Raw genomic sequence first — 24,433 nt, 5'->3', positions numbered from 1 at the left:
GCGTGGAACGGATGACGAGATTTTCTACAGAAGTCAGCAGGAACGGCGGTTTGCATAACGATGACCTCGCATCTCTGGAAGGGACAGCATTCGGTACGCGAGGAACCTTTTGAACCTAAATGTCGTTTAAGGAGCAGCGAGATAAGGGAGGACAATGTTTAAAAAAATGACCTTTAAAGGATGGATGTGGTTTTTGGAAACCCAAACCCAGAAGAACAGACGGAAACGGAGATAATCCAGCTAATGAGCTTCAGCACGACTGAAAACTAACAACACGAACTCAAGCGTGGCGAGAATGAAGCATTAAGAGACAATAAGAAAGTGACGCCACCGATGACGAGAAACAAGAGCAGATGTGTGATTCAAAATCTGAAAGAAGAAACATCAGGATAACAGAGGAAAACATGACAACAATAGGATTTAATGAATATTGAACAGATAAATTCACTTTTTGAAAGATTCTTCTGTTCAATCCTGCAACCCCCCCCACCATCCTGGTTAGCATTTTAGACCCCCAGAGCCTCAATCAGATGAATCAGTGCATGCATTCAGACAAATATTAAACACACAAATCCATGGAGCAGATGTACAGAAAAGTGACCAAAATCGACCACAAGTGGAAGAAAGAGTTCTGAAACCAATCTGGTTCTTCAGTCCAGGACAGCTGCTGTTGGAACGGCGGCGGTTGCTGCTGCTGCTGCTGCTGCTGCTGCTGCTGCTGCTGCTGCTGCTGCTGCTGCTGCTGCTGCTGCTGCTGCTGCTGCTGCTGCTGCTGCTGCTGCTGCTGCTGCTGCTGCTGCTGCTGCAGGACAGAATGAGGCTTTTCTGCAGTTTTTTTTTTCCATGACAGTTTTCCTGACCTCAGCCCTGGTCTCACACTGGCTTCTGTATTCAGAGGCGATAACCCTGAGAGCAAACAAGTGTCGGGTGTGGAGGAGCACAGCAGCGGCAGCAGCAGCCCTGAAACGGGGGTGGGGGCACAGATGGCTCTCAAATGGGGAGTGTGCGGCCTGTCCTTAGATCATTTGAAGTGAATCTTAAGTGATGCACAAGCATGCAGATCATCAGCTTCCTGGTTTTTGAGCTTCTGGGAACTTTTAGGGAAACTTCTGCAGCACGGATACAATCTGTCGGCGGGAGGCGAAGGCGGCTGGGTACGGCATGGCTACACCACTGACGCATTCAGCCAGTGGTATTGACACAGGACTAGCGCCAGGGAGGGGCAGTCTTCTTATTTTGCGTTTTTACTGTTTACTTGCTTTTAAGGAGAAACGTTGTGGTCTTTGTGTGAAATTTTCAGAGATTTATCACAAAAGAAACACGCTAAAACCTTGAAACAAGTATGACGCTTTGAGCCACAAACCCGCGCTTTTACTGAACTTCTGACATTCGGATCACTGAGCAGAAATCACATCGGATCAGCACCACAGACAGCTCCTGCTGTGGGCTTTCCTGATTCTTAGTTTTAAGAACCCACACCCTTTATTTCTTAACAATAAAATGATGTGTATTTGACCACAAACCAAGTGGAGCACAGAATCCATTTCTGATCTTTTTCTGCGACACTGACGTCACCGTGGGTTCTATGGGTTAAACTGCACCAGTTCTAAGTCAGGGCCTTGATAAGGTGCGAACACACCGACTGTGTTTGGAATTCCCGTAAAGACCTGTTGGCCGAAACCCTCGACAGACATCTGCACACGAGGAATGACCTATGAGTTACGTATGTCACGCATGTATCACGGAAGACTAACATTTCACACGTGGAAAATGTGCAAATCGTAGACTGTGTGACACGACCTTAAGAATGTGAATCAATGCGTTCTGAGTCAGCAGAGCATGAAGGAGAGGAGGTCGGTCACCGGGGAGCCATCAGGAAGTCTAAATTGATCAGACGGAGACAGTTCAAGAACATCCAAACCCGCCGGAGAACCCGTTCCGGCCTCATGAGTGGGGTCTGCGGCACGCTGGCGTTGGGAGTGGGGTCATCTGGAACCCACAAGACAGCAGAAGGGTTATAGGTGTTCTCACCTCAGGAGCACGAGTGCATGTTCATCTACAGTCCGCCTGTTAATTATGAGAACGTCTCAGAAATACAGAATTCAAACACAGGGAAGTGTGTTTCTGCTTAATCTTCTGCTCCGCCACCAGAAATCCTGAATCTGAAGACGGATGGAGAGAATCTGACAGGACAAGCCCCGCCTCCATCTGCCTGGTCTGAAGCCATTACAGCATTTTTCATTTAATTCTTTCCTGTTCTCTTCAATGTCCCCCACAAGCACAAATCCAAACCAATCAGCTTGTCTACCTTTCAGTAAGCCCCGCCCCTTGGTAGATGTTCACACACCTGAACAAGATGGTGCTGTAGGATTTGTAAATATATTCAAACATGTATGAAAAATGAGTAAAAATAGGCAGACATTTGATCATTACTGAAAACAAAATCTGCAGGCCGACATGGAACCAGGTTTTTCACCGCTTTCACCGCTCAGAAATCCAGGTAACACGCCGCCAGAGAGCTGCTCAAATGACACGGCAAAGTCAGAGTTTGACCACGGCGGCCTTGTGTCAACCCCCCCTTCAGCATCTTCGGCCGCCACTTCCAGCTTCCTGCATCCTGACGGCATATCCTCATGAAGAGCTGTGACATGAAGAGGTGACTAAGCTCCTCCCCCTGCTCCCCTGTCTGACCACATCAATCTGTCATCTGATCCTCAGACCACACTTCCAAAGGGGGAGGAGTTACTTCTTTTTGTTTGTGGAGATCAGGTTTCTTCTCCTCCGTCACGAAGCGGCGTCCAAACAAGGGAAATGTTCTTCTGCACAATCATGACAGCACTGACCTTGCAGAGTCCTTCATTTAGGGAACAAGTTTTTACATGAAAATCTGATCTACTGTTTCTGTGAAGGTGAAGCACAGACTTAGATTCACAGAGTAAGAAAAGATCTGAACCCAAAACTTAACAAAACACTTTTTTGGAAAAGAATCTGCTAGAAAGGAGTGAAAATGAATCTTGTACCATTAAAGCCGGACATCCGTCTCGTTTGGTTTTTCTCTTCTGGGTTCTGTACAATAATAATTATAAGTCCTTTTGGACGTCTGGTTGCCCCCCCCCCCCCGGCTTCAGACTCCCTCATTGAGGCGAGGCCCCCCTGAACCCCTCGTCCGCTGCGGCGCTCTCAGGAGGGCGTCTAAATATTAAATAATTAACCTTGTTAACCTGCAGGTGGATTTCCCTCAGGTGAGCCGCAGGTTCAGCTCGTGAGCAGGAGGTGAATCCTAACGAGCTGGTGACACACCTGAGGCCTTATTATGCAGAGCTGCAGGTCTGAATCTGTGGCATCTCATTCTGAGATCATCTTCCAGAAAACAAAAATCCGTAGGTAAAGATTTTCCTTCAAACATCTCTGAAACTCGGCTTTTCCTCCTCCTGCTTTCTTGTCTTTGTTTGCATAATTTACTGTTACTTTGCTCTGAAAAGTCATATTTTCTGTTTCCATTCTTTTATTCAGTTGTTTTCTGGTTCAGCTTTGATTTATCATGTTTTTGTCCTTGAACAATTTCTTCTATGAAATGACATTTTCTGTTTGCTGTCTTCTCTGTTGACTTTGTTGTTGTGTGTTATTGTGTTCATCTGAACAGTTTTATGTACTCTTCAATGTTTCCCTGTTTTGTTTTTTTTCTTCAGTTTAATGCCACATCTTTTCTCAGTTTCATTCTTTGCTTCTTTTGAAACTCTAAATGGATCTAAAATGTTCTGAATTTTTTTCTCTGAAGTGTGTTATTGAATGGAACTTCTCTCTAAATCTTCAACAGCTGCTGTTCATCTGTTTTTAAGGCTAGGATGGTTCTGACGGACTGAAACCATCAGAACTGGATCATGACGCTTGTGGGTCCTCCAATGGTTTTTGTGTGGCGCGCTCAGATCACCTGGAATCACCTTAAACAGACTTGAGTTGACATGTTTGTTTGTTTTTCTGCAGCAGATTTAAGTCCCGACAGAAAAGGACAGTTTCTGAATACAACAGATCACAGACTTTTTGATGCTTTTTTTTTTTTAAAGGATTAGGAAGGTAAATCTGCAGCAGCTTCTCTACACGTGTTGGAGGAAAGTCAGAACAAAGCAAGAAGAAAAGCAACAGGCGGTCCAAGACGCTGCTGAACTGATTAAGAACAGCTCGGTCAGAGGTGAACATCCAATCCGGATGCAGCTGTGTTCTCTCCTAACGTGAACATCTAAAATCCAAACGTTTTTTGGTTTTTCTGAGGCAAACACCATGAAGTTTTTGGAAATCAGTTTCATGTGGCCCCCCCATGAGGCGAGTTAGTACAATGCTGAGCATGCTTGAAGAAAAACCCTAAAGTGTCCATATCATGCTAAATCAACTTTTTGAGCTTTTAAGTGTTGAATAATGTTCATTCCTCACAAAAAAAAAACCCAAAGCCGCATTGATCCATTCATTTCTGAGTAATCCTCTAAAATCCTGCTCTCTCAGCAACAGCCCCTCCCAATCCACGAAAACCAGTGGGTTCTCACATTGTGAGGTCACAAAGTGAGGACCCGCCCCTTTCAGGAAAGGTCTGCTCCGCCCCCCCCCCAAACTAACACCCACTTTCTACGTGGAGCTGGCGGTGATCGGCTAAACGCTTTCCTTTTACATGAACAAACGCACGTCCATCTCTGCAAAAGTTCGGACATTGTTTGTTTTCGTGGAAGAAATGCAGAAACGCTGCAAAGGCCGACTCTAGGATGACATCATGAAATGGGCGGCACCTACAGAGAGAGAAAGGCGGAGCCTCACAGATTGAGTCGTCTCACTGACACGCTGGAAAAATAACAAGTTTAATAAAAAGAAATAGTTCTTTAGTGTGCCAAAGGTAACATATAATCGTATACATGGATAAAGTTTACTCTGAAAGGCTTAAGAGAAGCAGGATATAGACCCCATTAAAACATGGTTGCGCTTTTTACTGTCGTCATGACAACAATGTGGGCGTGGCAGCACAGACGGCAGTGTCTAAGGAAAACTGGAAAATTCTCTTCAAGGAAATGAAAATACTACAGCGGTTCTGGAGTGAAGAGATTTGCAATTTTGATCAGCATGACATTTCTTTGCCATTTTTGTTCCAAACAAACGAATCCAAAATGTTGTTGTGAAGCCAAACCGAGACTTTGTTAACAGAAATCCCAGCGACTGCTCAGAAAACAGCAAAGATGTGGCGACACGCTCCTGAAGACGGACAGGTGAGGAAATCCCTGTCAAAACAGCATCTCTGTCAGACTGTTTGCTCTCTTCTGCAGGATGATCCTCCTGTCACCCTGAGAAAATAGAGGCTGCCGCTCCGCTGCAGGTCTGCTCTTTGGGACCCCCCAGCTGCCTTCTGGGTACCCAGACGGAGCCGAGACCCAGACTGAGGGATGAGAGGACCAAAGCGCCGAGTTCTGAACCTCTGCAGCTGCTTTGGGTCTTCATTTGAATAATGAGCAGCTGGTTTTTGATCAGCGCACCTTTTTGATGATGGCCGACCTTTCCCTGAGCATCGCCGCCGCCGACGGGCAGAGATGTTTCTTCCCCTCTCAGAAACAATCCCCTCCCAGAGACTGAATCTTTAGATTTTACAGACACTTTGACCTTTCCTCCAGGATTTCTCTGGCAGCGTCAGACCTTCAGAAGGTAAAACCATCAGAACTAATCCTGCATCCAGAGCTAATCCTGCATGATGGGAGTGTAAACCTTCACAGCTTTAAATGTAACTGAATCTCTTTCCTAAGCTCTGGCTCTGCTCTCCTGTGGAGATGCTTGAACTCCACAGAAGAGGTCTTGTTTTCCTGGTTTGCTCCTGCGGGTCGGGCCTTAAAACTCTGAGTGGATCAGGACATAACCAGCAGGAGCTTTAGGAATCTGAGGCTGAACCTAAAGGTTTTCAACCAAACAAAGCCACAGCCGTCCTGCCAAAGGGTCCGGGGGAGTGAGGATCAGTGACTCCCCCAGGGTAAGCCTGGAAAGCAGCTTTTCAGGTCATCCCCTGACTCTGAAACACTGGGAAAAGAAAGACAGTCTTGATTTTGAAGGGATTGAGGGATAAACGAAATGCTGGTGCTGTTTTGACGCGGCGCTGCGAGGGGAAGGAGGAGTGATGACGCACCTCTGGGGCTGGTTGGGTCAAAGCCCGGAGTGAATGCCTGCAGAATGCAAACACTGCATTAGTGTTCATCTGCATGCTGACAGTAAGGCTTATAAATCACGCGCTGACATGTGTTCTCGACGCCACGCCACCAGCATCTGCAATTATTCAGCGCCCGCAGAAGATGAGACGACGCCAGAGCACGAGCAGGAGCACGAGCGGACGCCACGAGAGCCGCTTCCATGGAGGGAAAGCAAACAGATCGATGAACACGAGGAGGACTCTGTCACTCAGAAGTCATCACCAACGTCCCACTCTGTCCTGCAAGTCTGTGTGTTCACTGGAGACAATCAGGAATCAGTCACGACTCCGTCCATGTTGTGTGTTTTAGGTCCCTGCGTAAACTCACGCTGCAGGGAAAAAGAAGAAAGAAAATGTCTGAAAGTAACAACCTAATCTTAGTTTAAGAAAACATGTTTTACCGTCTTGCTAAGAGCATTTCTCTGACCCCACTGGCAGATTTTTCCTCATTTAAAGAGAGATTTTCAGACACCCGCTCCAATGAAAATGTGCATTTTTCTCATGACGAATGACATGTGAAGAAAATAAGCTTAAAATTGAATTTCTGAGTATTTCTTTATCCAAACCGTTGTGAGCAGACAAAAAAATGCAGTTGGTAAAAGATTTGTGGCAAAGAACAAATGGTGGGCGGAGCTACAAGGGAAGGGTAGCGGGATTGAGGTGAAGTTCTTATGAACTGTCGCTCTGCAGAAGCTATGTCCCACAAAATGACACAGGTTTTTAGATTTTAGCTCAGAATGTCGTCATAATGAAAAGATCACTAACTCTTTGACAACAGACCAGAAGATGATCGGAGTGGAACTTTACGAATGATTTGCTTATTTCCTGTTTTTAAAAAATATTTTTATTACTTTAAATATTTTGTTAAAGTAAAAATTTGTAAAATTAAGAGAAAAACTGTAACAAAAACAGAGTAAAATAATCCCAGAGGAAAATAAAACCACTTCTCCATTGGAGAGTGTCGCAACATTTTGCATTCACTTAATCAAATTTAGATTATTTTTTTTCTTTAAACAAAGTACTAACTTTTTATCTAAATACATTTTCTTAAAGCAATTTACTGTTTCACCAAAAAAAAGCTTAAACATTTAGGCGGTAGAACAGGATGGAGTCGTGTTTTTTTCTCTACATCTCAGCAGCGAGAAACATGAGGAGAGTCTGGAGACATTAAACACCTGAAGCGATGATGAAGGAATGAGGAGGAGGAGCAGCGTCAACCTGGAGTCACGTCTGGCTCTGCTCTGATGTCCTCAGGTGTAGCCGGTCCTCCACAGCACCTCCTCCACATGGAGCCTCACCGAGGCTCGTGATGCAGAGTCTGCAGATGAAGCCGTTATGGTCGTCTGAATGCAGGTGTCAACAACCACATCCAACCTGCTGCTCTGTCGCTCCAGAGTCTCCAGTCCAGAGCAGCCTGACTGCCAGCAGATACCAGCCTCCTCACAACGGCGCCGAGCTTTCTGAACAGGCAGGATCTGGAAAGAGAGCAGGTTCAATGGAAATGGAGATTCTCTTTACTGTGTTTGTGGATCAGACAGCTTCCAGTGGGGGGGTTGGCCCTTGAGTGCTGAGGGGGGCAGAGATGCTGAGGCTGAGCGTCCAGGACAGCTGCCTGACGACCCCGAGTGCAGCAGCTGATGTACGGCGGCGTGGAGGTGAAAAGCGTCATTTAAAAAGTTTTGTCGTGAAAAACCCGAGAAGACTTTAGAAAAAGAGAAAAGGAGCGAATTGTTTGTTGAGCAAGGGGGGATATCAGCGAGGAGGGGCAATGCCCCTCTAAAGGTTAAGACCGTTAAGGTGACGGCCTGCAAAAATTTAGTTAACCACAAAAAAAAAAAAAAACAGAGACAAAAAATACAGCAAAAGTCTGGTATGGATTATTGAACTCATACTATGATTGGACCCCCCTCCCTGACAGATATTCTACCAGCTCACCTGCGCTGGGCGCAGATTTCAGCTTTTGATTCGTTTTTATGGATCGTAATGAAGCAAACAGATTAAGAGAAAAAAAGAAATCCAATAATGTTTCTCAGGAGATCAAATATTTATTACAAGAGGCGCCGTCCCCCCCCCTCCTGCACAAAAACAATAAAGCAGTTCAACGGCGGCTGAATTAATTAAGGCGTGCCATGTTTGCATTTCCAATTAAAGCTGTGCCCCCCCAAACATGTAGACACTCCCCACATCCATAAAGGGGCAGAAGGTAAATGAAGCCACGCCACAGCAGCCCTGCAGATTGAAATGCAGGAGGGAGGGGGGGGGGGAGGGGGGGTTCACCCTGCTAATAAAAACTGCAATCTCTTGTATAAATAAAACACTGAGGTGCTTCAGAGGAGATGGAAGCGAGCAGGAGTGTGAAAAAGATGCCAATTACCTGCAGCGCTCATAGAAACACAGTAATGTCAGAGAACGGAGGAGGAGGAGGAGGAGGAGGAGGAGGAGGAGGAGGAGGAGGAGGCAGGAATGCGGGCAGTCAATCTGCGGCAGGGAGGCTGCCACTTTTACTGGCTTCAGAAGAACAAATGGATTTGTTTGGAAGTCTGCAAACAGCCCGGGGCGCCATTTGTCTCTTTAGAGGTTTCCCGCCGCCAACATCTACAGCCTGCTGTTTTCACAGGACTGGGGTGTTTAACAAGACGCCGACACGTCTGAATATTCAGGAAACATTTACGTTTGCACAACAGACAATTCTGCCTCATTCCACCAATCAAACTCTACTGTCATGACATCAGAGCGCCGAGGCCCCTGAAGGACAGAACAAGGAGGGAAAATGCTCTGCAGTGTTTGTTGGTTCCTACGGAGCCCGTGTCCTGACATTAAGTTATAAAAATATATCTTGTTCCCACAGGTTATTATGTCGTTCGCACGAAATACTATTCCGTTCCCTCAAAATACTATTCCGTTCCCTCGAAATGATTAACTCGTGCGAACGCAATAATTATGTCGTTCGAACTGTAGGAAAATATCTTTCGCTCTGAGATTTTTCCACGCATGTTCTATTAGTCGGGAGAGATATAAGACCAAGATTCAGCCGGATAAAGTCACAGAAGGTTTATTCCCTAACAAAAGTTCTAAGACAGAATTAAAACAGATCTGGGTCCTCATTTTAGAAGGCCTTCAAAACGCAAGAAGTTACAGGCGTTTTACATGAAAGACCACAAGACAGAAGAAGACAATAAAATTATGCTCTGCTCAGACTTTTAAAGAGAATTCGGGTTTCCTCCTCCCGCGGAAAACATGACGTCGAATCTCCGCCCTGGAACACTTGCATTGGCTGATCGATGATCCGTCTCCTCCTTCAGCCAATCGTAGAGGGTCATTCTCCGTGACCAGTTCCTCTCCTCAGGGAATGACTTCAAAGGGACACCTAGTGTTGCAGTAAACTCCGTCCCTTCCTGTCCACAACAAATCAGATTGACAGCAGGAAATCCATGGAGGTTCTGGGTCAAAGTTCAGTCTTTTGTTCTTCTTGAGAACTGGACATCCAGAGCGGTTCTCACAGCCATACTCTTATTCTTCAGGTGGTTTAGATTAGAGTGCTGGCTCCATTTCTGCTGGCCAGTGCCCGAGAGGTCAGCATCCCCCTCCTCTGTAGGGGAATGAGTGACAGCTGCTGTCCATAGGTCACATCTCAGGAATGTGAGGTCAGGATGCACAGGAGTTCAGTGAAAGCACACACTTTAGCTATGGAATAAACTAAAGGTGATATATGTAAAACAGAAAACGAAATAAAATAAGACAGAGAAACCCTTCTAAAGTGAGGACCAAAAATATAATTTCCTTCAGTTCCCTCTCTTGGCCTCATGAAGTGAGGCCACACAAAAATAAAAACACATTATCACATTACACCATCAAAACATATCAGCCTACATTCAGACAGAAACATTCTTGTATATTATAGTATAAAAAGTATAAAAATATAAAAAGAGAGCAAAGACAATCAAAATAACACTTCCTGTAAGAAAAGAACACCTGGAATTAAGGGGAGAAATTGAGACATATTAAGGCAGAATCAAAAATCACACAGGCAACGAAAGAGTAAAAATAGAAATGTTAAACATGACATCAAGCCTAATTCAGAAAATTTCTTCCATGTCCTCCATGGGGGTCCCATCGGAGAAGCTGCAATTCATATGGCCCACATAAATAAGAATAGCAATATTCTTAGTTAATATTCTTAGTTAGTTAGTTAGTTAGTTAGTATTGCAACAAAATCCAAAAAGTCATTCAGGGCCTTAACCACTCGTGTCCTCCTCCTGCATGTCCCACAAGCTCTGGCAAGCTTGGACCTGGCCTCCTATGGACTTCTGAATAAGCCTGGTAATTATTCAATCTGACACATTTAATACAACAGAACGGCTGCAAAAGAGCTTGGGGTGTCTCCCCAAGATGAGTCTGCTGTGGATCTAAATATTGATTAGGGTTAGGGTCAGAAACTTAAAAAATAAAACAAGAACAAAAGACAATAATAAAATAAAACAATGACAAAACAAGACAAGACAAGAATAAAAATGCACAGAAGAGATGTGATGGAAATGTCCACCACTTTGTCCTCTCCATAGTCTGCTTCTCCTCGTGCTCATGGAAAACATAGGTGGGAGTATGCAAATTCAAGATAAAGACAAGTTTATTAGGGGCTGTCGTCAAATGACCCATGTGGTGGATTCTAACTCCACCAGCATTCCTTATCACCTCAGGACAGTGTGGTAAAACCCCTTCATCCTCGCTGTGGATGAGATAACCAGATGAACAGACACACCAAGCTCTAAAAAGGTAAAAAAGGTCTATCAAAATTAACATTTAAACCTTCTTTCTAAACAAATAGATTCAAACGATGATAATTGAAACAAAGATAATTGAAACCATGATAATACACCATGATAATACTAAAACAATTTCCTGCAACGAATCATTAATACCTCCTTTCCACCCTCTCTTGGCCTGGGGGAAACCCCAGGACACTAGTTGGGTGAAACCATGCAGATCCAAACAAAGATAAGGCATAAATACACAAACTAGAGCAATTGAAAGTAAAAATATAGCAAACAGTTTTGTGCACCGGTAAGGTGAACAAGTTGTTTGTCCACATTCCTATGGAAGGCAAGATGACAACATAAAGAAATGAAACCATGTATTGTCGTTGCCTTACTGCCGTAAGGTTAGTCACACCATCGTCATTTATCATCAACCTCAAGGGGTCCATGTGCGTCACAAAACAAAGAAGTGTCTACTACAACCACAAGAAAACCAACATGTCCAAACTATTTCCAGATGATTATGCTGCAAAGTAGACATCCTACGCTCTATATACATTGAACAACCTATGCTAAAAACAGTTCTGCCTAAAAAGGAGACTTCCCTTCTGCTAAAGTGCAAATTCCTGTTGCATTTCAAAACTCAAACATACAACTGCAACAGAAGATCTTTTATTACTCACAGGCAGGTTTCAACAGTCTGTTCAGCTAGCTGCTACCTTCTAGTAGCACAATATCCTGTCAGAGAGACTGCAAACAGTGACTGAAAATGCCAGGAAATTTTATTAACACCTATGTACTAAAATGCGAATAACTGTCTGCTATTTTCACGTAATGGAATGCAAAAATAAGGGTTTGCTAAATCAATGGCAGTGAACAACACACATTGTCGAGCTAAAGTTGACAACATGCAATATGGATCAGGAACGGGTAGAACTAGAGTAATAATGACATAATTAACAGTCCTTAAATCATATGCTATGCAATAAATTTTACCATCTGCTTTCAAGACCAGTCTAAAAGAAGTACTAGGAAGAATGTGAATGCTACACCAGAGTTCCACAAACCAGTCAAAGTTTCCTTCATCCCTCCATCTGCTTCCTGCACCAGCATTACTGAGATCTAAAAACTTGTGCTCCTGCAATTACCTGAAGCACCACTAGGGAATCGTGGAACATGAACCAACATCAAATGAACCTGTGGAGCATGAAGCATCAGAGAGCGTGTTTAACAGCACCTCTGCATCTTCATGAGCTGTCTTCTGTCTGCCACGATGTTTGTCAATACAGAAATGGTCCAGAACTCAGGAATTAGTCGTTGGATGAACGGTTAACCTGTACATTTTTATTGAGGGAGGAAAGTGAACACCTGAAAAAACACAATGCTACCAATGTGTTGTTAATGCCCCACTTAGTCATAGGACTGAGTTGCAGAGCCTCATGACCAGGGGGTGCTAATCCTATGTGGGATACAGCTGTGTCTGACAGCTAGTATCATTGCATTTGTGAGTGTATGAATGCACAATAAGCTGCTCGCCCTCAGGGCTAATATATGTCAGTGTAGTTCAAATGCCACGTGTGGCCTTCTACCTGCTGAAATATTACCCTGTACTGTCAATCCTAGAGTGTACAGGTCAGACCATTCGGAGGCGGAAATAGAGCTTTGAGGACAGGAGTCATGGCTTTCACGCCTGAAACCCATGAAACCACCTGGCGTTTCAGGGCCCTCTGGTTGTCTGCAGTGGGGGTTGGCTGTGGGGTCTGGCATGGCATCCAGTCTGCTGGCTCCTGTTTTTGACAAGACTGTCTCATCCCAACAGATTCACAGGCGTGTTTAGTGAATGCATACATGAATGTTCCACCATCTGGTCAAAAGTCAGTCGGATGGTCTTTTGCAGGTTTTGAGGATTCATTTGTTCATTTGTCAGAGCAGGCAGTGTCCACTAGAGTCATCAGTGGTTACCTCTCATCTTGGAAAAGACAATGGCTCCTGCATCATCAAGTGGTATTGTCCGACTTGCCCTGTGGTCCTCGCCACGGTGGAGGAGGGGCTTGGGGTGGTCGTGGGTACTGTTCATTTTTCCTCCAGACCCTCTGCCTCTGGGTCTGTGCATTCTGCTGTTGGGTACCTCGTTGTGGGCTATCACATGCCCAAGGGTTTGGAGTGCCACAGATGCCATTTCCAGATGCTGCTAGGGTCTCCTGGGTGGCTCACGTGTCCCAGGGTTTTCACCATGTTCTCCTGTCCCCGACTTACGAATGGCTGAGCATGACACGTCACTTCTGCTGTCTCTGAGGGCATCAAAACTGAAAATTCATGTTATTATTTTTAAACACCATTTATCATGTGTGGATTTTTCAGCTGCTCAACTTCTCCCTTTCTCCTTTCTATAACCTGCAAATGTGCAGTAATACTTTACATGATTGAAGTAGTTATCTTAACCTCAGGGTCAGTCACCTCTGACTGGGCCCCCTTCAGGCTAACTGAGGTCCTTTTGGGGGAGGTGTGAGCATCTGCTCATGCTCTTGTGTCCCTTAGGCAGAAGAATGTTCTGCATGAAGATTTATGAGGGTTAAGGAGGGGTCTGGACTTCACTCTTATCTGGGCTGCCTTTCCTGCAAACATAAAGTTATGTGCTTCCAAGGACAAAAATTTAGAAAAATCATTAGTGTCCTGTTCAGGTTAAATGCCAACACCGTGACTGCAAAAGTCAGTTGATCAGCGATAAAAGCCTATTCAAGAAAAAATCCCTAAATCTGTCTGTGACCAATATAACGGGTGCGGAGCAAAATGTTCAAAAAAAATACACTTTCTTAGACACATTCTAACAGCTATTTATTCAGTTCTTTATCAAAAAGCAAGATCAATTGAGCATTACAGTTTAACATTAACACCCTTAGTTTGACTTGTCCTGAAGGGCTTGCTGGTCCTAATAAGAATCTAGATAATCGCTAAAAATAACAATCTGACCAATCCAAACTTTTCCTTAAAGCTGCAGAACCTACAATTGCTAAAATACAGTAACATATTTATCTTTCAAACTTGAATGCAAACCAAAACTGAGTGCCTCTTAGTAATAACCATCACAGTTCATACTGTGGCAGCTGATCGCAAAAATTCTACAAAGTGTAAATGTTCTAACACACAAAATGTCCTTTATACTACAGCACTTTTATGACCTGCAGATCAGCCTACCATCCTACATGCCACAGATGGGAACTGCTTACAGAGGGAAAAAAAGGGGGGGGTTACATGGGGGGTCATCATGTCGCTGCTAACAATTAAAACACTTTTCTTACACTGTCATAGAAGGCCTTTGTTTGTTCAATGCTGTTGCTGAGCACTGTCCATGTTCTATATACAAAATTGTGCACCTTTCATTCTGATCATCATGGGAATTAAGAATTCCAATTAGTGTAAAATGAATGTTACAACATTGGGTAATGGTTAAACCTCCTCAAATAGTTTTGGGTGGAGCTGCACTCTTCCCATCAACCTCTGCTCTTTGTCACCTAGAAGATGACAGCACCAACCTCTTTCTGTGAAAAATGAACTGCTTAAACCTTTCTATTCTCCTAATTCTTTATTCAGTTTTCCTTATTTAATCAAAAAACACAATTCACACTCTAAACCACAACAGGTTTATTAAAACACAGACAATCAAGACGCAGACAATAACTTCTAACAATTTTCTCAAAACCAAACCAAAAGACAAAACAACACACCTTACACATAAAAAATAAACCATTTCACTGAAATGAATCTTTTCTAACTAGTGTTAATACTTCCCCTTCTCTTTTCTCATCTTTCTCTTATAACAATTTTCAAATATTCCTGATTCTGATTCAAACGAACAAAACCGCCAGTCATGAGCTTCACATTCAAACATTCACAGCTGTGCACTTCACAAAAATCCTAACGATCTGGGAAATATCAAAACAAACATATAAACAAAGTCAAAGATTGCAAAAATTCTGTTTTAAGGGAGTCTGAGTCTAAACGAACCAAATGCTTATAACTATTTCAATAAAACGTCTTTGAGCAAAACTGAACTAAACCTTGGTAATTTAGGAAATACAAATAAATGAGAGAAAGATATTCAAAATACAAAAACTGAAATAATTGCAAAATTATTTTACACAAAATGTTTTAGACCGATGCTACCTTACCATGTTTTTGAAAAGATTTGGGGAACCTCCCGAGAAAGTAGTTTTCGTTCGACCAGAGCCGGCTGCTGCAGCCATGCATGCAGTCATGTCCTCGCCTGGTGGCAGAGGCTTCCATCGGAAGCGCAGCGCTACTTAAAAAACTTTTTCTGCGAACTGAAAACCCACTGAAATTTGTTTTTTTAAACGACGTCTTACAACCGAGGTCATGACCACGCTCGATAACGACGATCCCCGCCATGATTTTACCGCAGATTAGATCCCAAACTCTAACTGTAAAAGTCTAGCGTGTTTCGCCATTACGATTTCCGGGGACGCCGGCTCGCCGGCCACGTGGTACTAACAAAGCCAATCATAGACATCGACACATTCGAAAGCAACTAAAACCTCCAGTCATTGGTTCATTCGACGTAAACAAGATGGCTGCGGCCATAGACACAATAAACAAGGAAATGTGGAAATAAAGTTAAAATTCACAGATTTCAAACACTTTTTCATCCCATTCTTTCCAAAATCTCATACATTCCATTCCATTCATCCACATTCAAGTCATTTTCACCGCTGTTGTCAAGTCAAATCGTCACCGTCGTCCGTCGTCGTATTGTCTGTTCCACCCCAGTCGTATTTTGTCCGGACAAAATGCATCATATACCTCATATTTGCCTTTGATGTTAATTTCGAATCCTTCTTTGGTCACTCTCCATCTAAAAAAATAATTTGTCGAGGCCGCTGCCCCGTTAGTGTCTTCCAAATTACCTAAACGCGCAAAAATTAGTTCCTAAACTACACTGTTTTTACGCCTTGGGCGTCTCTAGGACAAACAGACGGAACCTTATGCATTTTAAATACATTTCTTCAAACACAACCGATAAACCTAGGATACCTTTTCTGTACTGTTGTTGCACACTAGGTGTCACAAACTAACAGTCAACCATCCCTTTAAAGTTTGGGTCAACTTTTATTTATTTATTTATTTATTTATTTATCTATCTATTTATTTATTTTCTTATTTATTTATGCATTTATTTATCTATCTATTTATTTATTTATTTATTTTCGGGGGAAGCTCTACCGCCCACTCACTCGAGATCTCGTTCAATTTGAGTTATTCAACTATGAGATAACTTAATCAATATGCAGAATTTTGCAGCAGGCTTCTGCTTACCTGTTTTGTATGCGGCCGCGTGAGAAGTCGACCAAGTGGACGGGAGGAAGCGTGCCCAGACTTTACACTGAAAGTCTCAAAAATACGAAAAATACGTCACCGGCTCGATCCATGTACCGTTCCCCGACTTCACGTATCGGGTCACCAAGTTTGTAGGAAAATATCTTTCGCTCTGAGATTTTTCCACGCATGTTCTATTAGTCGGGAGAGATATAAGACCAAGATTCAGCCGGATAAAGTCACAGAAGGTTTATTCCCTAACAAAAGTTCTAAGACAGAATTAAAACAGATCTGGGTCCTCATTTTAGAAGGCCTTCAAAACGCAAGAAGTTACAGGCGTTTTACATGAAAGACCACAAGACAGAAGAAGACAATAAAATTATGCTCTGCTCAGACTTTTAAAGAGAATTCGGGTTTCCTCCTCCCGCGGAAAACATGACGTCGAATCTCCGCCCTGGAACACTTGCATTGGCTGATCGATGATCCGTCTCCTCCTTCAGCCAATCGTAGAGGGTCATTCTCCGTGACCAGTTCCTCTCCTCAGGGAATGACTTCAAAGGGACACCTAGTGTTGCAGTAAACTCCGTCCCTTCCTGTCCACAACAAATCAGATTGACAGCAGGAAATCCATGGAGGTTCTGGGTCAAAGTTCAGTCTTTTGTTCTTCTTGAGAACTGGACATCCAGAGCGGTTCTCACAGCCATACTCTTATTCTTCAGGTGGTTTAGATTAGAGTGCTGGCTCCATTTCTGCTGGCCAGTGCCCGAGAGGTCAGCATCCCCCTCCTCTGTAGGGGAATGAGTGACAGCTGCTGTCCATAGGTCACATCTCAGGAATGTGAGGTCAGGATGCACAGGAGTTCAGTGAAAGCACACACTTTAGCTATGGAATAAACTAAAGGTGATATATGTAAAACAGAAAACGAAATAAAATAAGACAGAGAAACCCTTCTAAAGTGAGGACCAAAAATATAATTTCCTTCAGAACGCAATAATCAATCCGTTCGAACGCAGTAATTATTCACGTCATAAGTCATACACGCGGATATGCTCTCTGTACGCCGGCAAAACTAACCCGCTTTCAGCGGTAACTTCCGTGTCTCTGTGACCCATATTCGTTCAAAAAAGGAACATGAAAAAGAAAAATGATCACTTTATTACCGTCTCAATGAAAATAAGAAAAATATCAATAGATTTATGATAACTAGGCTGCTTTGTCATACGATAGCTCCTGCTAGGCTACTACTACTAGCTCCGCCGCAGAGCTCTCTGATGTATGCCGGCATTTGGGCAACTGGCTGGTCTGTTGACAGACAGCTGATATTGTAGTTTAGGGTCGAATAGGAATAATAATATTCAGGATTTGTCTTTTATTAACTTTAGCAGTCAGTCGCTTTACATTCGAAGGCTATAAGGATACATGCTAACTGACTAGCCGATCATTGATCCTGTTATTAATTTACGTCATAGATTTACAGCAGATACCTTCACATTTCTGTCTGTGTGTGTCTCATTACATTGCATTGAAGACACGGACGATGTTTAGAGAACAGATTTATTTATTTCAAAAAGCACAGAAGCATCCATCGTATTCACGTTCATTCACATGATGATGATCTGGTGCCGCCCTCCGGTCATCTTGCTGCAAAAGCCGCTTCCTGCCGCTACTTCCGTGTCTCTGTGAGCATTCAATAGGGGTAAAAATAAAAGCAAGAATGGTCGATCTGTTATTTTCTCGATGAAAATCTGAAAAATATCATATTAAGCTGGCTGCTTCGCCTAAAGCACTTACCTTTAGCTCGTAGCATAACAACAATAGTAGTACGTCACGTTTCCCAGCGTGCTTTGCTGCCAATCATTGGCCAATCACCGTGTCCCTGTGACCAAGGTCTAACAACAAGACCAATGATTCATCCTTTTCCTTTCCTTAAGGTTTTTACCATGAGCTTAAAAAGTGGAAACATTAGTAATCATAAGATTTATTTTGAAAATCTCAAGGAAGTGATTTTGAACTAAATTGATGTGACAGTAAAGTTTTCTTGCATCCTTAAACTCTATAAAGTAGTTATTTTAAAATGATTTTGCTGCAACAAAATGTTTACTCGTTTAAAACAAGACGATCAATTGTCAATTCTGATTCAATATTTACGAATGACTTTCATAAAATGATAATATAGTGATGCCTAACTGAGGAAAAAGCAGCTGATGGTCCTAGGAAAATCCTCCAATTACTGGGTTAGGCTGCCTTCATGGTTAACAGTTGTAACTAATGTCAGCAGGGACTTTTATTAAACATAAAATTAACTTTTAATTAGCAACAAATCACTTTTACTTTTCTGTATTTTTAAGCAGTATTAACTTCAGTCACAGGTTTGTGCCACAGATTAAGGTATAAGTGTTGCACAGACCAGGAAACACTTTTAATGTCATTGTACCTGTGACAATAACTAAGATCTATGCTAGAAGTGCAGAATACATTTACTTTTTTGCTCTTTTTGCTGCATTTGACTATTTTTTTGTCTTTTACATTTTGCTCTGCAGACATAAACTCATTTCTTTAATTCAGAAAACGAAAATCCACATTGTTTTGTCTGAAAGCTCAAATAATTCTAAGCATATCAGCAAATTTTAGGTTCAAACTCAGTACTCGAGTACTTTTCTTCAGTTACTTTTTTTTCCTAGCAGGATAAGTTGAAGACCCACTCCAATAAAAAAGGTGTTTAAACATCTTCTTGCAGCATTTTTCGGATGGAGGACCTATAGGATAAAAAGGTTTAAGATGCAAATTTTCCCGGGGCGAGGGGAAGGGGGGGCAGAGTTGCTCTATGCCCCGCCCACAACTCAAGAGGTGAATTTCGTATGAACTCCTGCCTCCCTGCAGTAACTTTAAATGACCAATGAACAATTTGGAAACAGAAGACGATCAGAGTGGGACTTTAAAATACGAAGGTCAAGGATTATTTAAAGCAACGTTTGGAAGCCCCACCCACCTCTGAAAAAGCAGCAGTGTGCTGGTTTCCAGCCTAAAACATAATCCTGTGAGATTAAGCAGATTACAAATGTTTAAATGAAAGAGTTTTTCTTATCTGATGATGTTTTTGCCAGACTTTAAAGTCGCTTCACAAAGATAAAACACAAACGTCTTCCATTCAGATAAAGTCTTTAATTATTTTAAACCATAAAAAATGAACAGAAACAAAATGAAAACTGTAAACATTTTTAGAAAAGGTGAATCATAATTTCAAATTATGAAGAATGAAGGAAAGGCTGGAGCGGGAAAAGAAAAACACCGGTGGCGTTTCTGGCACAACACAAAAGGTCAGTCACCCGAACCCGACGAGAACAAATGGAGGAAAACACACGACGAGGTTCGATCCTCGTCTCCGGAGCGACCGCTGAACATCAGCTCCCTCATGTCTGATGCCCCCACGAGACGCTCTGGACCACCGCAGGGAAACGTAGAGACACAGATGGAAAATGACGGGACAGAAAAGTCAGGACCACCAGAACGTTAGAGGGGCGGGGCTAAAAAGGACTGGAGAGGCGGAGCATTCCCTTAAATTCCAGCTACATTACAGAGAGCAGGAAACGGCTGCATCAGTCATGCTACCGAACGACATGGTCACCACTGCGGCTCCTCATTCTGAGTCAATCCTTAAAAGATTCACAGAAAGATTTGACAGATTTCCAATAAGGGCAACATGGTTTTACACTAATACTAGGTTGTGTTTGTAATAATACTGAGATATGATGCTAATGTTACGTTAGGAGTTCCTCAGGGATCAAGTCTGGAGGCCCTTTGGTTTTATGCTAATCTCCAAACTCTTAAATCTTAATTGATCCACATTTGTGTGTGATTTTTTAAACCATCAGTTTTATTTTCTACAGACTCACACACAGCTATAAAGAAACCATGAAGTCAGAATAGTCCTTTGGGCTGGACGTGTGCAACACTAAACTGCAGTTTCCCCTGCAGGTAATGCTTGGGTTGATATGAAAGAATGGAGGCTGGAATAAAGTGCAAACCACTCAAATGTGCCGTGTTCTCTTTGAATAGACTGGACTGAAAACATCAGAGGTTTCTGGGATGTCCATTGGAGACGATTGCATGAGGTCAGAGGATCAGTCAACCGCTGATCGACGAGGAACCGGGCCGACGCCACCGCCAAGGGGAGGACACGGCCTGTGTGAACCACCGTTTGTGCCCGTTTATCCGTCAGCAGGTCCGTCTCAGCTTCACAGGACAGACGTCAGCTACAAAAGACTCGTTTTTCTTCAGCGTCGGTTTCTGCTCCAATCTCATTACAACAGAACACCGGTCGCACTTTGACAGACACTTCCTCTTTTCCTGCTGCCTGATTTCTCTGCCTCAGCATCTCCACAGCTTCGCTCTCTCATCAACACTGACAGTAAAGATTCGAGGTAGAAGGCGCCGCACTTCTCTTCCACTGTCGTCTGGATTCTGTTGGGGTATCTCGTAAACATTTTTCCAAAAAGGTGAAGGAAGGTCTTTGTGCCGATCTAGAATGAGTTCCCTTTCAGGGCGCTCACGCGCCGCTAAAGCTAAAGACGTAAAAATTTGGTCCTGTTCAAAAAGTGTCATCAATCAATCTTTAATTATACGTCATTTCTGCAACCGCGGGACCACAGTAAGGCACACGCTCCATCCAGTAAGGCCTGCCGGGACAGCAGAAAAAACGGCTCATTTCATGGTGTCCGTCAGGATGATGTTGGCCGTGACAAACATGAGGCAGAAGGCAGCCCACAGCAGGACAAACCACACCCAGAAGGCGTGGTGAAAGGGCGACTGGTGCTTGTTGACGCACTCTCTGCCCATCACGGGCTCCAGATGGCGCCTGGCAGTAAACACCAGGAAGGCCGGGATGACGTACTGGATCCCCGTGCCGGCGTAGGAGCCTGTGATGCCCACCAGGGACTCCAGGTTGTGTGTGCAGAAGGCCACCACGATTGGGGGCACCAGAGTTATGAGTGGAAACACCACCCGGTCCACCACCCATGGGTAGGTGCCTCCATCCCGGTGGAACAGGGTCTTCCAGTTGTTGCGCAGCGTCACGGCAATGATGGGGAAGTTGGTGCTGATGGTGAAGACGGGGAAGAGGCCGAGGAAGTAGCGCAGCACCGGGATGTCCAGCACGTCGCAGTTGTCCGTGAAGTTGAGCGTGTACATGTCGTGCAGCAGCGAGCTGTCGAAGCAGAAGATGGCGGTGAAGGACAGCAGCACGTAGAAGCCCAGGATCAGACTGTAGTCGGCCAGCACCAAAGCACCGACGCGCTTCTTCTCGGAGATCGGCGTCACCACCGAGGGCAGGGAGTGCTGGCACATGAAGGAGTACACGCACACCCCAAACAGGTTGGGCACGCCGCGCAGGTTGGCCAACGGCGGGCGACCCTCGCCCGTTCCTTTCCCGATCCGGATCAGAGCCAGGACGATCATCATGGTGAACGCTGGAAGAGACAGGAAACGACAATCTGTCACACAGGAAGGAGACCCCGTAAAAGGAGGAAGTTAGAAACGACATCAAACGCATCGTTTCCAGCAGGAAGGAAGAGATGAAAGGAAGATGAGGGGAAATTCCCACGTCAGCAGAAAAGCTGACGATGTTTCACTGCAGCTTCATTTGAAGCCTCCTTTTTTTTTAGATGGTAAATAAAAACGGTTACGGGGTAGAATCCGCTCTGATGGAACACCTGATCAAACGTCACCTGATAGAAGTGTGTGTGGTTCCAGTGGGGATGATGGAAGCGGCGAGCAAAGACCACCTAAACATGAAGAGATCCTGTAGAAACATAGATTTACCCCAATGAAACTCATGTCACGTATAGTGTGGCAGCGGGCAGCCGCTGCCACACTATACGTGACATGAGTGGTCTGAATGGGGAACACGTGTGTGGCCGTTTCCGGCTGCAGCTCATGCCATGCGTTGGTTTTCACCTTCCTATACATTGCGTTTAGTGTTTCGCCTGTTTTCTTATCACAGAACTGCTATGAAAGAAAAAACTTTGATCACTTTCAATTAAATCATCAGAAAATGTAGCAATCCAAATCTATTCATCTTGCATTTCCTATAAGGTTTTAGAAATTTTCTTTAAATCTATCTTAAAAACACAATTTGGACTACATTTATTATTAAAGCTCGGTCCGGGAGAATACTCGATTCTGATTGCCTGCTGGGTGTGCATAGTGATAACGCAAAGTGAAAACCGCACATCTAAAAAAGTAGTTCCGGTTACGTAGCTTATTTTTCTGCATCACTGTGCCGGCTTCTGGAAAACTAACTTTATCTTCATCATCTGGACAAAAACTGAATTTTTGTTTCTTTTGTGAGCGACCACAGTAAAAGCGGGTTAATGACCTTTGAAGCTCCTGTCCTCAATGCGTTCAGCTTTCCAAAACTACGTCATTGCTCGATCAGATCTTTGTTTTTATTCTTAATTCTGGACATTTTTTTCTACGAAGGTTTGAACGTTGAGTGTTTAAAGAGAGATTCAAACATCTGTAATCATTTATGGGTTTCACCTATTTGGGTTATTTGTAGAACGTAACTCCTCCGATAAACGAGGGACGACCAACTTTTTTCATATTCTCCATGTGAGGATCACAAACTTGCCAAACTTTGTTTGTCCGTGCCTGAATGAAATGTGAATGTTTGCTCCCAGAGAGTTGCGGCGTCCTTCAACGGCACAAGGAGTAAAACGGGGAGGATCCGCATGGCGTCCCCGCATGAATCAGCCGAAGACAGGAAAGCCTCGGCGTGTCAGCGCCGTCTGCTCCTCCGATTGATTTCCGGAGGAGCCTCTTTGGCAAACAGCACGAGTGTGTCTAGGGGGGAAGAAGTCCTGCCGCCGGTCGACAGTCCACAGACACGCTCTCAATCAATCGGCCGCGACTCCAGCAGTTAGTCACAGCCCTGCCGTGGCCGGCAGCCAGCTCCTCAGCTTTCATCTTCCACTGTCTTTTAAACACAGAGTGACATTTAGAAAGTGTCACTGTGGGAGCTGTGTGTGATAGCCCTGCATCCAGGTGGAAACCTCCTCCAAGTCTCCGTTAGTCAGGGAGATGAAATTACACATCAGTGGAAGAACCTCCAAGCAGTCTAACAGTCCACCACATCCCGCTGGCTGGGCCTTTGACGGTCGTTTTAGGTTCAAACGTTCTTTGAGGCCAGTTTAATGGTTTGTTCCTGTCTTCAACACCAGTTTTTCCAAATGCTTGCTTCCTGAAAATGTTCCTGAGCAGCATCCTCACCTACAGCCGCAAATGTACCTGAACCTTAGAGATGTGCTCTCATTACACCGCTTTAATCATATTTTAATTGTTTCAGGTGCAGCATCATCTGTCTGCATCTCAAGGACACGGGACGCCCTTTCGGGACCATCGTGTTTACAAACTGGAGGAGGCAGACAGATGGTGGGAGACGGGCGTTTTTCACTGCTAACAAAAAACTTCAAGCTCTTAGGAGAACCCCACTGATTGGTTTTATATTACTGAGCAGATCTTGGACAGAACAGCTGTTTATGTGTGGATGCACAGAAAAAACCAGGGGAAAGGCTCACATGGGGTTTTAAAGGGCACAAAGACAAATAAAAATGCAAAAAACATCTTGTTTCGAGGACGGTGGTCCTGTTTAGGACTTTGATGCACATCAGAGTCGATGGGAGCCTTCGTGCACACATCAAAAGCCTATACTTGGAAAAACCTGCTGTGCTTGTGTTCAATATTTAATGCGTCTTTGGCTTCTTTCCAATGTAATCTCTGTCCCCGAGGAAAGCTCTGCTACTCCCAATTTAAAGGCTGAGCCCCGTGTGCAGAGAGGTCAGATTGATGGGCAACCGACCAGCTTTCAAGGACAAGGAGACAAATCCTCTGATTATATCAGTCTTCCTGCTTCACCTGAAGCTACACCCACACTACGCTAAGTGTCACTTTGTTCAGTTTGTTTTTATATTTGACTTGGAGACATCAGTAATCTGTCTGATCCTCAAACCCTGGTCTGTTGGTCTTCCAGAGCCTTCATGCATGAACTTCCCCACAAGCTAACAGACAACGAGAGCCATGGGAAGACTGCCAGCTGATGTTTGGGGAGTCTGGTTTAAAATGCTGTGAGAAACTGTAGATGGTT

General features: G+C 43.9%; 1 protein-coding gene and 1 long non-coding RNA gene across 5 annotated transcripts in view; both read right to left on the bottom strand.

Moving 5' to 3' along the window:
* Nucleotides 1–4,825: 4,825 nt before the first annotated feature.
* Nucleotides 4,826–17,271, bottom strand: LOC111947727. 3 transcript variants are annotated; one of them, XR_002873623.1, is made up of 3 exons: nucleotides 15,132–17,271; nucleotides 7,384–7,683; nucleotides 4,826–6,537 (listed from the first exon to the last, which is right to left on the bottom strand). It is a non-coding gene; the product is annotated as an uncharacterized LOC111947727 (long non-coding RNA). The 3 variants fall into 3 exon arrangements; XR_002873624.1 differs by lacking the exon at nucleotides 15,132–17,271 and having other exon boundaries at nucleotides 4,826–6,185; nucleotides 6,257–6,537; nucleotides 7,384–7,954; XR_002873622.1 differs by lacking the exon at nucleotides 15,132–17,271 and having other exon boundaries at nucleotides 7,384–7,987.
* A 2,167-nt stretch (nucleotides 17,272–19,438) lies between these two features.
* The window catches only part of tmem104 (transmembrane protein 104), a 48,432-nt gene continuing 43,437 nt past the window's right edge, over nucleotides 19,439–24,433 (bottom strand). For both annotated transcript variants that reach the window (XM_004071131.4, XM_020705016.2), the window contains exon 10: nucleotides 19,439–21,758. In XM_004071131.4, coding sequence (XP_004071179.1) covers nucleotides 20,995–21,758 — 764 coding nt within the window. In that variant the 3' untranslated portion in view covers nucleotides 19,439–20,994. The remainder of the gene's footprint in view (nucleotides 21,759–24,433) is intronic.

This window comes from Oryzias latipes, chromosome 8 (assembly GCF_002234675.1).
Source record: "Oryzias latipes chromosome 8, ASM223467v1".
Taxonomy (NCBI): domain Eukaryota; kingdom Metazoa; phylum Chordata; class Actinopteri; order Beloniformes; family Adrianichthyidae; genus Oryzias; species Oryzias latipes.
Note: the sequence above shows the minus strand (reverse complement) of the source record. Positions and strands in the feature narration are given on the sequence as shown.